The following is a 13,244-nucleotide window of genomic DNA, read 5'->3' as shown; positions in this document are numbered from 1 at the left end:
TGGACAGCTGACACAGCAAGATGATACAACAAAAAGAAACACAGATTCCTGTGCCACTGACAACAACAGAAGAGGACAAAAAGAAGAACATGCAGTAAATGGACACAGAGAACAGACAACTGGGGTGGGGGTGAGGGGAGAGAAATAAATAAAAAATAAATCTTTAAAAAAACGGGCAAAAGATTTGAGTAGACATTTGTTGAAGGAAGAAATACAAATGGCAAAAAAACACAGGAAAAATGTTCAACATCATTAGTAACTAGGGAAATGAAAATCAAAACTATAATGAGATACCATTTCTCACCTATCAGAATGGCAACTATTAAAAACAGATCGCCAAGTATTGGAGAGGGTATGGAGAGATAAGAATACTTATTCACTGTTGGTGGGAATGTAGAAGTGGTACAACCACTGTCAAGGACTGTTTGGCAGTTCCTAAAGAAGTGAATATAGATTTGTCATATGACCCAGAAATACAACTAGTGGGTAAATACCCAGAATGACTGAGAGCAAAGATGAAAAGCCCAGAATCTGATGCCTTCACAGTTGAATTTTGTCAATCATTCAAACATGTACTAATACCAAACTTGCTCAAGCTCCTCCCAAAAATTGTTCAGGAAAGAACACTACCAAACTCATTCTATGAAGCCAGTATCACCATAATACCAAAACCAGATAAAGATCCTACAAAGAAAGAGAAAATTACAGACTAATATCTCTAACAAATATAGATGCAAAAATCCTCAACAAAATACTTGCAAACAGAACCTAAAAGCACATTAAAAGAATTATATACCATGATTATGTGGGTCTTATCCCAGGTATGCAAGGGTGATTCAACACAAGAAAATCAATTAGTGTAATAAACCACAGTGATAAATTGAAGAAGAAAAATGACATGATCCTCTCAATTGATGCAGAAAAGGTATTTGACAAAATACAGCACCCTTCCTTGATAAAAACACTCCAAAAGATAGGAATAGAAGGAAGCTTTCTAAAGATGGTAAAGTGCATATATAAAAAACCTACGGCTAGCTTTGTAGTCAATGGTGAAAAACTGAAAACTTTCCTGCTGAGATCAGGAACAAGACAAGGATGTCCACTGTCACCATTGTTATTCAGTATTATGTTATAAGTTCTAGCTAGAGCATTTAGGCTAGATAAAGAAATAAAAGGCACCCAAACAGGAAAAGAAGAAGTAAAACTTTCACTATTTGTTGATATGATCCTATATACAGAATCTCCTGAAAAATCCTTAATAAAGATACTAGATCTAATAGACAAGTTCAGCAAAGTGGTGGGATACAAGATTAAGACTCAAAAATCAATAGCATTTCTATACACTACAGATGTGCAATCTAAGGAGGAAATCAGAAAAAAAATCCATTTATAATAGCAACTAAAACAATAAAATATTTAGGAATAAACTTAACCAAGGACATAAAGGACCTGTATTCAGAAAACTATAAAATTTTGCTAAAGAAACCTAAGAAGACTTAAATAAATGGAAGTACATTCTATGTTCGTGAATTAGAAAACTAAATATCATTAAGATGTCAATTCTACCCAAACTGATTTACAGATTCAATACAATCCCCAAAAAGCCCCCAACAGCCTTTTTTGCAGAAATGGAATTGGCAATTATCAAATTTATTTGGAAGGGTAAGCAGCCCTGAATAGTTAAAAATGTTTTTAAAAAGAACAAAGTTGGAGGACTCTCACTTCCTGATTTTAAAACATATTACTTAACTACAGTGGTAAACACGGGATGGTATTGGCAAAAAGACAAGTAGATTAACCAATGGAACTGAATCAAGAAGTCAGAAATAGATCCTCACACCTGCAGTCAAGTGATATTTGACAAGGCTGATAAGCCCACCTAGCTGGGCCAGAACAGTCTGTTCAACAAATGGTACTGGGAGAAAAAGGACCCCTATCTGACACTTTGTAGAAAAATTAACTCAAAATGAATTGAGGATCTAAACATAAAAGCGACAACCATAAAACTTCTAGAAGAAAATCTAGGAAAACATATTGTGGTAGGCAGTAGTTTCTTAAACCTTATGTTCAAAGCATGAGCAACAAATGAGGAAATAGATAAATGATACTTCCTCAAAATTCTACATTTTTGCACTGCAAAGGACTTTGTCAAAAAGATGAAATGGCAGTCAACTGAATGGGAGAAAATATTTGACAATCACATATCCAATAAGGGTTTAATAACTATGATATATAAAGAGATCATACAACTCAAAAATAAAAAGACAAACTACTTGATTAAAAATTAGGCAAGGGAAACGGACTTTGGCCCAGTGGTTAGGACGTCCATCTACCATATGGGAGGTCCGCGGTTCAAACCCCGGGCCTCCTTGACCTGTGTGGAGCTGGCCATGCGCAGCGCTGATGCACGCAAGGAGTGCCTTGCTACACAAAAGTGTCCCCCGCGTGGGGGAGCCCCACGCGCAAGGAGTGCGCCCGTGAGGAAAACCGCCCAGCGTGAAAAGAACGAGCAGCCTGCCCAGGAATGGCGCCGCCCACACTTCCCGTGCCGCTGACGACAACAGAAGCGGACAAAGAAACAAGACGCAGCAAATAGACACCAAGAACAGACAACCAGGGGAGGGGGGGGGGAATTAAATAAATAAATAAATCTTTAAAAAAAGAAAAAAATTAGGCAAAAGACTTAAAAAGACAATGGTCCAAAGAAGAAATACAAATCATGAAGAAACATGAAAAAATATTCAACATCACTAGCAATTAGGGAAATGTTAATCAAAACTACAATGAAATATCATTTCACACCTATTAGAATGGCAACTATTAAAAAGTTGGAAAATTGTAAAAGCTGGAGAGAATGTGGAGCGATAGGAACACTTATTCATTGTGGGTTGGAATGTAGAATGGTTCAGCCACTGTGGAGGACTGTTTGGCGGTTCCAAAGACACTTGAATATAGATTTGCCATGTAACCCAGCAGTACCATTATTAGGTATATATCCAGAAGAACTGAGAGCAGTGACATGAACAGACATCTGCACACCATGGTTCGTAGTGGTATTATTCATGATTGCCAAAAGTTGGAGACAACCCAGGTGTCCATCAACTGAAGAACGGATAAACAAACTGTGTTGTATACACATGATGGAATATTATGCAGCTGTAAGAAGACAGGAAATTGTGAAGCATATGACAACAGGGATGAACCTGGAGGACATTATCTTGAGTGAAGCTAGCCAGACTTAGACTGGACTTAACTGGTGTTCTGCTGGGGAACTATTGTAGTAGTGACGTGGAGAGGGTGGCCACGGTGGCTGCTGATGGTCGGGAGAGGGAAGAAGAGATATGGTGTGGGGGCATTTTCAGGATTTGGAGTTGTCCTAGGTGGTGCTGCAGGGACGGATGCTGGACTTTGTGTGTCCTGTCATGGCCCACTGGGTGGACTGGGGGAGAGTGTGGACTACAATGTGGACCACTGTCCATGTGCTGCAGCAGTTCTCCAGAATGTATTCACCGGGTGCAGTGGATGTGCCACAATGATGAAAGAGTTTGTTGATGTGGGAGGAGTGGCGTGGGTGGGTGGGGAGTATATGGGGACCTCATATTTTTTTAATTTAACATTTAAAAGAAAACAAAGAAGAAATACAAAAATACAAATACTGTATGATTGTGCTACTATGAACTAAATGTATTATGTAAGCTCATGAAATGAATAATTAGAATATAGCTCACCGGAAAACAGAATGAGGGTAGAGAATGGAAAACTGAGGGTTACTCTGTGCAGAACTGGTAAAAAGTTGTTTGTAAATCTTTGGAAAGGAATAGAAATAGTGAGAGCACATCATAATGTCTGTGACTGGCAGAGCTATTACATGGATATGACAGTGGTTGAAAGGGTAAGTCTGAGGTCATTTATGTTACTAGAAGGAAAGCTAAAAATGTAACATGGGACTGTATAACATTGAAACCTCATGGTAAATATGAAAATGGTTAATTTACAAAATATATATAAAAATAAACTAGAGAGAAGGGAACAGAATAGCAGCTATGTATGGCAGAGGAAGCATAGAGAGAATGAGAGGTGATTAGGTGCTTAGTTTTTTAGGAGGTACTAGGAATTGAAGCCAGGACCGCGTACATGGGAAGCAGGTGCTCAACCACTGAGCTACATCTGTTCCCCAAGTTTTTTGTTTGTCTGTTTTTCGTTTATTACTACTATTGGAATAATGAGAATGCTCTAATGATTAAGGTGATGAATGCACAACTATGTGATTATAAGAGACACCACTGACTGAACACTTTGGATGGATTTATGCTTTATTAATTTTTATCAATAAAATGGATTTGTTTAAATAAAAAGGAGCAAATAAAAATAATTTAAAAAAATAAAGCTGAACTGGAGGAATTCAGAGACAAGAGTAGGAGGTAATGTGGCATTTCTGAGAATAATTTTGAATACCTAAATCTTGTCTTGCCTTGGACTTCCCATTTACACTATCTAAGAAACTGTTACTTTCCTGTAAGGTAGCTTGACTAGATTTTTGCTATTTTAATTGAGAGTCCTTACAACACAGTAATTAGTGGCTAAGATCAGGCTATAAACTCTACTTTGAGATGGTGCCAGCTGTAAGAGCAAAGGCCTTCAGGTCCCTGAGGGGCTGTTAGTTTTAGACCCACCCAGAGTGAACAACGACAAACTTCCTTTCAGCTTGAAATTGGTGAGAGGAGGACAATAGCTTGTTAACCATCATAAGGCAGTTTCATTGCTCACCATAGCTGCATGAAACTCGGTCTGTGAATTTCCCCAAGAGACACAGGAGCCCTAATCAGGCCTGTTCCTTGGACGTGGCCCAAGTTATTTCCTAAAAATTTTGGGGCAGTGGTTTTGAGGATGTTGAACTCTTATCCTTTGGAAGCATTTAATAAAAAAAGAGACATATAAATTATTATTTAGGATTTCTCTCCAGTTTCATTATCCCTACATCCCTCTTAAAAAGTATTACCAAACATTTATGCAAAATGAAAGTCATGCTGCCAGAGGAAGTGAAAATGGTTTGATCATGCAACTTGCTAACCTTCAGAGCTGCTGGGAAATGAATAATATAGAGGTCCACGTAGTCCAGCTGAAGTTTCTTCAGTGATGTTTCCAAGGCCGGTTGGACCAACTCTGGTCGAAAGAAAGTGACCCAAAGCTGTAGAAGTCAAAAGAAAAGACATTGCTCATTAATACTTCAGCTGATTGTGAATGAGATCAGGAAAGAAATAGCAGATAAAGGGTGACTAGTTTAGCAAATTCACATTGAAAACTTCTTTGCCATTATTACTGAATTCAAGCTAAACTTGGGTTGCCAATACCTAAACTCTAATCAGTAGAAATGTACCTAATCTTTAGGTTTTATTCAGAATATTATTCCTTTATTAATATCTTTTACATTTTGTGGATCTCTACACTGTAAGAATGATATGGAAATATGGAAAATTTTTTAAGGAAATAGCAGAAAATGATCATGGAATCATAAAGGAGATAGAAACCTTGCAAAATGAAAACAGATTAGAGCTATGGGAACTCTTGCACGCATGATAAGTGAAGAACACAGAAATATAGACATCCTGGGACAGTTCATTCAGGTGCTAAATAAAAATATTTCCCACAAGCATTTTTCAAGGACTTTAATGTTAACTCCTCAATGTTTTACTTTAACCTATATTTGCATAGTTTTCTACTACTTGAACACTCGAACACTGTAGGAAAAATTTCCTTTTATCACAGGTTCTCTTTTCACCTGACCTAATTATAGAATTCTATGATTTTTTTAGTGTGTTGCCAGTATATCTCCCGAATAATGGAAAGAAATGACTCAAGAGGTAAAATCACAATCAAGCAATAATAATGTTCATCATCTGAATTACATTTTATAGAATTTACAAAGCATTTTCTGGTAATATATCTAGTTCCATCTTCATAAAACCATGTAAGATGAATATTTTCTATTTCTTTTGCATACCTAACAGAAGGGAAAAATTGGTTTTACATGGTCATGTTTGCTGACACCATGCAAGAAATTTTAGCAATACCTTTTTAAATACTTAAATAGCTCTCTTATGTTGCTTTCTTTTCTTGATAGAGGTGAAAACTGAGTTTCAGAGTGTTACGAAATTTGACAATGTCACACAGATGAGAGGGAAAGCCATCATGTGATCACAGATAGGTTTAATGCTATCCTTTATGCTAAATCACTCTGCTTTGGGCTGAAGCTCAGAAAAGTAAAGTGACTCTACTTAAACTAAAGCCACAAAATGTGTATATGACCGTGATAAAGCCATAATATGTGTGTGAATAAAAGTTGGGCAAATAGGTACAATCAGAAAAGTTAATTAATCACACCATCACAATTTCACATACAGTCACATTTCACAAATGTGCATGCACACATAAACAGAACATACACACTCACTTTTGAAGTGAAGAATATGTCTTCTCTCTTCACAGTGCCATCTGCAATCTTGCTTTGGATGGCCCGTCCAATCTGCTCTTCATTTTTGTACACAAAAGCAGAATCAATATGGCGAAACCCAGCATCAATAGCTAATTTAGTGGCTTCCTCTGCTTTACTCTTAGGAATCTAGAGGAGAAACAAAGGCAGAAGTTGACTTGATTGAGAGGTCGTCGTGTTCCAAGTGGTGGTCCTCAGCAGAATAAATCATTCCCTCATGTCTTGTGCTAGTCCTCCATGCAGGGTAAACAGTTTGTCCCGGTTTGCCTGGACCTTTCCCAGGTTTACTTTGGAACGTTGTACATCCCTGGAACACCTTCAATCTGATAAATCTGAAAAGATTGTTCATTGGCATTGGAAGTCCCCGAGACCACCATCAGGTTCAGGGATTTGTTAGAAATTCTCATGGGACTGAGAATCTGAGAATATACGTGTCTTCACAGGTATGATTTATTGCAGTGAAAGGATACAAGGCAAAATCAGTAAAGGGGATAGTTTCATGTGGCATAATACATAGGAACCAGGCACAGAAGGCCAAGCCTCCTCCTCCACTGGAGGCACATTGAACATATTTAATCCTACAGTATCAATCTTTGACAATACACTGGAACTGTTGCCTACCAGGGAAGCTTACTGCAGACTCAATTCCCAAGCTGTTTAGAGGGTCTCCTCAAATAGGCCCACTCTGCCTAACACATAACAAATTTCCAGTCGTCCTGAAGGAAAGCAGATTCAGAATAAACTTTGTTGTTTGCACAAACTCTTTAAGCACAGTCAGCCACCGTTATCAATAAGAGGAATGGTGGACACTTTCTGAAATTCAAGGTCACAAATGCCACACAATGGTGAAACTTGTAAGCAGGCATTTCTAAGCATAGTGGTCTGCTATGTTAATTCTTTTCTGACTAGTCACTTTAGTCCATGTTAGGACGGTATATTAGGAATTATAATGTACACTCTGAGCTTATAGGTTTAAATAAGAAATTAATCAGAGCTTGTAAGCAGTTACTGAAGTAGAGCTGAGCCTTGAATGCCAAGGTCAATTCAATGAAAGAAGATATAATTCTAGAGAAATTTGAATGAATATTTTGTCTACCCTTATTGGAGGAAGATTTTAAGGTGAAGTTGATAACAGAATAAGATAAATGAAGCAAACCTTTTCTTTCTTTTTCTGTTAAGTATATCAAAAGCTCTCTTTTTTTCAACATAATTACAAGGAATTGGATACTGAGCCCCACCTGTCCCTGCTGGTCTCTTTAGGTGTCCATCACCTGGTAGTTTACAAGACAGCAGCCTCAGTGTTATCCATGATCCTCCCTCTTCTTTGTCCCCCATTGTATGATTAAGAAAACCTGTCCTGTCACCTGTCCTGTCTGTTAAAAATTCCTGCCTACAGGGAAGCGGCTGTGGCTCAGTCAGTTGGGCTCCCCTCTACCATATGCGAGGCCCTGGGTTCGTGACCCGGGGCCTCCTTGTGAGGGCAGGCTCACCCACACGCTGCGGAGAGCCACCGACCTGCAGGCACCATAGAGTGCCACCACCCTGCAAGTGCCGCAGAGAGCTAACTCAGCAAGGTGATGCAACAAAAAGCGAGACAAGCAAAAGCGCAGAAGAGTGCACAGTGAATGGATACAGAGAGCAGACAGCAAGCAAGCTGCAAGGCGGGGGGTGTTGGGTGGGAATAAATACAGACACAGAAGAATGCACAGCGAATGGACACAGAGAGCAGACAGCATGCAAAAAAAAAAAAAAACAGCTGCAAGGGGGGGATGAAAAAAGAAATTCCTGCCTATAATTCAATTGTGAAAATGAGACTCATAGTTTGACTTAATTGTCCCAAGTTATGTATTTAAGAAGGAAGTAGTCAGAATGAAAATAATCTGACTTCCCAAACTAGTGACCTGTCCACTTTGCTCCCTCTCAGGTGAGAGAACAACTTTACCTATTTCCTTCAAACATAAGGTGTTTAACAAGGACCAAGAATTGTGAGATAGTATTTCCCTGAAAGTGAAGTCATATTTTCTTTTCAGGGAAATTATCCAGCAGAGAATTAGAAGGGAAACTCTTCTCACTCTGGGTGCTCTATATTCTGCCTGATACTCGTGGGCTACCCTTACCCCACAGCTGCAGTTCCCTCCCATCGTTTAGGACACACCTTCAAGTGCAGGGCTCCTGACCACAAGGACTTCTTTGGCCCATGTGTACTTGGCAGGAGGAAAGATTTCTTGAATTATAGAAATGGACAGAGAAGCTCCTCATTGCAATCGATCTCATAGCAGGTGGCTGGCAGCAAGAGCCCTGAGTGTTGAGGTTATTTTCTGCTAAACAGATGGAGATAGAGGAGAGGCCAAGCCCAGAGAAGCCAACTCCTAGGTGACTACACTGTGAGACCCTGAGGAACTGGCTGAAGATCGTCCTGCTTCTCACTTTATCCATGGAACAGCTCTAGGCTTGTGAAATTGAGACTGAGTGGGTCCCCCAGAGTCACACGGGAACTTAGTTCTATGGCAACCCAGGTGGGCAACAATCCATCCAAGGCTGTTTTCATTTGCATTCTTAACCCCAAGTCCTCTATTGTTACCTCTGCAGTTCCATAGGTGCCGAATCCCAGTACAGGAATGAAGTGGCCATCGTTTAGCGGCACACAATGAGGTTTGTGATCCATTCTCACCCTTCAGAGTAAACAGAGACTGCTTTTTTCCCTTTCCCTTCAGCAGACTTATGAAACAACACTAAGGAAACGCCCCGACTGATGAGGCAACGCCCCAACTGTACTTTTCAAAGTTAAACAAATAAGGTAGGAGGGACCATGCTTAAAGGGACATTCCACGGGAGAGTCCAGAGTTGGCCCCTTTGCACTTGCTTTTCTTTTCTCATCAGAGTGTACTGAAGTTCATTATTCTAAATGATAAAGAAACCAGTTTTCTGGGAAGGTAGCTCATGGATTTATCCAAAGACACCAATCTGATCACAGGAGCCTGGATTCACTTTATCCTCCTGTTACCACAAAGCTCAACTCCCACAGCCACTGCTTATTCAGTCTGTTCCCAAGTGCCCTCTCTATGTGACCTTGCATGATGCAGTGTTCTGCTCCCTAGGCTGTGCGTAAATGGACTAATAAACTGCTGCCCATCTCACCAGTCCAGCGGTGGGTGTCATGAGTTTGGCCATCCCCAAAACCTTAGGATGGGGACCCTTCTGTCACCAGCAGGATGACAAGGATGTGAATAAAGGAATTGGCATCATGAACAAGATGGCTAAGGAACCGCCAAGGACCCCTGGTCAGGTGTAATGAACTTCATTTTGCTAAGTGATCGATTCCTTGGTAGGGGGAAGGTTGCTTGGAGTGGAACTGCCATTGTTGCCTAGATGGGGATGAACTATTATCACCAGATGAACTCCCACTGCAGCCTAACAGGCCCTAAGAACAAGCTTGTTTCCTGGAGGAGGCCTTGGTGTTAGGTTAACTAAGATGCCCTCAGGAGAAAAATGAGATAGAGATGGAATATTCCTACATACCCTTTTGGAGGATCACAATGTGTTCTGAACTGCAGACTTTGAGAAGACTTTCAGGTTAAAAAAATAAAGGTAAGGATTATGCAAATAAATATATATTTACACAAGGAAAGCATTTGCCCCATAAAATTCTTAATACACTCACACATTTGTACTCCCACAATTTTCCATCTGCTCTCCTCAATCAGTTGTCCTTAATAAACCTCTGCCTCTGGAAATGAGCGTGGCTCAACTGATAGAGCACCCATCTACCATATGGAGGGTCCAGAGTTCAATCCCCAGGGCCTCCTGGCCCATGTAGTGAGCTGGCCCATGCGCAGTGCTGCCGCGCACAAGGAGTGCCCTGCCACTCAGGGGCGCCCCCCCGTAGGAGTGCCTCATGCGCAAGGAGTGCGCCCCGTAAGGAGAGCTGCCCTGCGTGAAAAAAACGCAGTCTACCCAGGAGTGGCTCCGCACACATGGAGTGCTGACACAGCAAGATGACGAAACAAAAAAGAGTCACAGATCCCCAGTGCCACTGGATAATGCAAGCAGACACAGAAGAATAGACAGCAAATGGACACAGAGAGCAGACAACGGGCGGAAGGGGAGAGAAATAAATAAATCTTAAAAAAATAAAATAAATTAAAAATAAATAAACCTCTGCCTCTATCCAGCTGTGTGCAGCTAGGGAGGGGGTAGGGGGTAGGCAGGGGAGCCTGGGCATCTAGCAGTTAGAGTCTCGAAATTTTCTAAACATCCATCTGTATACTCTGTTTTCTTTCCTTTGTGCCATCCAAGGTAATGTTTGCTTCTTTCAGGTCTGTCTATTATTTTTACTTTATCTTTTCCGGTTTGTCTGACAACTGCAGGCACTCCATTTGAAAAACCTTAAAAACATAAGTTCACCTTGAGATCCTTGGCCAGGAGCCACACTCCCAGGCCTCCTGGAAGCTGGATAGCAGCCTCAGGAACATGGAAAGAGCTTCAAGCAATAGGCTGATTTGAGAAATAATTGTTCTCATTTCCTGAGCTTCTTTCCAACAAGCTAGTAACAAAACAGAGAACCTGTACAGCTCAGAGCAAGAACAGGAAACCGGGTTTGTGGTTTTACCAGTATTAGTACGGCATCCAATTCCTCTGTTCACCATGGCTCAGCAATATTTTTGAAAGAAGGAGGTTGGACTTAACACTCTAGAAACCTGTTTAGATCATAATGCTTGAGACAACAGGTATGCAATAATGCAGGGTGGAGTAGAAAATAAATATCCTTCTGGGTACATTTTGAATAGAAACCTCTCTAGGCCATTTTAATCTTTTTATAAACTCTTTTGCTGTGCATATCCCCTGAATTATTGAACCTGACAAGGAAAAACCTGATGCTCACATAGCTGCTCATCCCACAGCAGTCCCTGAAGAGGTGATGGTTATTTGCACATAGGCCTCCTGACATTTGCATTTAACAATTTGAGAAATGGTGATCCTGTCCTCCTCTCACTCCAAACCAACCTTCAGATGTTACATAAATATTCACTACTTCCTGTTTAAACTGCGTCAAATAGTCTCTGGTGTTTATATGAAATATTTGTGAGTTCTTACAGTGTGGACAAACGGGATCAATGTTTTAATCCCTTAACTTCTCTGAGTCCTCCTTACATTTATTTTATCCTGCCCCCCACACACCTTTGCAGTTTTTTGCTTGCTGTCTGTTCTGTGTCCATTTGCTGTGCATTCTTCTGTGCCTGTATTTATTTTTATTTCCCCTCCCCCCTCTTGCAGCTTGCTTGCTGTCTGCTCTCTGTGTCCATTTGCTGCGTGCTCTTCTGCGTTTCTTTTTTTTTTTGCTTGTCTCCCTTGTTGTTATGCCACCTTGCTGAGTCAGCTCTCCATGGCACCCGTGGGCCAGCAGCACTCTGCAGCACCCACAGACCAGGTAGCACTCTGCAGCGCCCGCAGGCTGGCGGCTCTCCAACAGCGTGCAGGCAAGCCTGCCTTCACAAGGAGGCCCCAGGACAGGAATCCAGGGCCTCCCATATGGTAGATGGGAACCCAACTGATTGAGCCACAGCCACCTCCCTCCTCCTTACATTGTGAATAAATTTATATTAATTTAAGTTCCAAAATACAGTCCCTATGCTAACACATTGAGGGAAATATTTAACTCAAAATAAAATAAAAAACACACAAAAAAGTGTTTTTCTGACAACTTGCTTTGTATGTAAACGTTGGGTTAGTTTTTGAGGCCAAACACAAATATCCTGCCATTTTAATCTAGGAAAAGTTTAGAAAAATCAATTTCATAATACAGAAAGACCAAAAAAAGGGGGGTGAGGGTGGAGCTTTAATGCTTTCTCTTTTTCTTCAGAACTCCAACTAGAAGAGAAGCACTGCATTTCCAAAATATGATAAAGAGAGGAGGTGCCATTCACTCAAGAATAAACTATTTGCTTAGGTAGAGAGTCAAGAAAATATAGGAAATTCATGTGGAGATATGGCCAGAGATTAAAATGTTACCATAATGCTAATGAGGGTACAGACCTTAGAACATCAGGTCTTTTGGATATAAAGCCTTGCATATAGAGCCATCTGATATTTGACAAGGCCACAAAGCCCACTCAACTAGGAGAGAATGACCTCTTCAACAAATGGTGCTTGGAGAATTGGATATCCATATGAAAAAATGAGAGAGGATTACCATCTCACACCATATACGAAAATCTACTCAAGATGGATCAAAGATCTAAATATAAGAGCCAAAACCATAAAGACCTTGGAAGACAATGTAGGGAAACATCTACAGGACCTTGTAATAGGAAATGGCTTCATGAACTTCACACCCAAAGCATGAGCAGCCAAAGAAAAAATAGATAAATGGGACTTCCTCAAAATTAAAGCCTATTGCACCTCAAAGGAGTTTATCAAGAAAGTGGAAAGACAGCCTACCCAATGGGAGAAAATATTTGGCAACCATATATCTGATAGGAGCCTAAAATCCAACATATATAAAGAAATCTTAAATCTCAAAAATAAAAAGACAAACAACCTATTAAAAAATGTGCAAGAGATTTGAGCAGATACTTCTCCAAAGAAGAAACACAAATGACTGAAGCATGAAAAGATGCTCAACATCACTAGCTAATCAAATCTACAGTGAAATATCATCTTACACCCATCAGACTGGTGGCTCTTAAAAAAACAGAGGACTACACGTGTTAGGATGCAGAGAAACGGGAACCCTCATTCACTGCTGGTGGGAATG

General features: G+C 40.3%; 1 protein-coding gene across 2 annotated transcripts in view; it reads right to left on the bottom strand.

Annotated features, from left to right (window-relative positions):
* LOC101433871 (aldo-keto reductase family 1 member C1-like) overlaps nucleotides 1–9,241 on the bottom strand; it is a 47,801-nt gene extending 38,560 nt beyond the window's left edge. The window contains exons 1-3 of one of the 2 annotated variants that reach the window (XM_004477368.4): nucleotides 9,072–9,241; nucleotides 6,452–6,619; nucleotides 5,072–5,188 (exon numbers count right to left, since the gene is read on the bottom strand). In XM_004477368.4, coding sequence (XP_004477425.2) covers nucleotides 5,072–5,188; nucleotides 6,452–6,619; nucleotides 9,072–9,155 — 369 coding nt within the window. In that variant the 5' untranslated portion in view covers nucleotides 9,156–9,241. The remainder of the gene's footprint in view (nucleotides 1–5,071; nucleotides 5,189–6,451; nucleotides 6,620–9,071) is intronic. The other variant, XM_004477369.4, reaches the window with a different exon arrangement.
* Between the last annotated feature and the right edge of the window lie 4,003 nt (nucleotides 9,242–13,244).

The sequence above is a fragment of the Dasypus novemcinctus genome, chromosome 20, assembly GCF_030445035.2.
Source record: "Dasypus novemcinctus isolate mDasNov1 chromosome 20, mDasNov1.1.hap2, whole genome shotgun sequence".
In the NCBI taxonomy this organism is placed as follows: Eukaryota; Metazoa; Chordata; class Mammalia; order Cingulata; family Dasypodidae; genus Dasypus; species Dasypus novemcinctus.
This window is presented reverse-complemented; position numbering and strand designations above follow the sequence as displayed.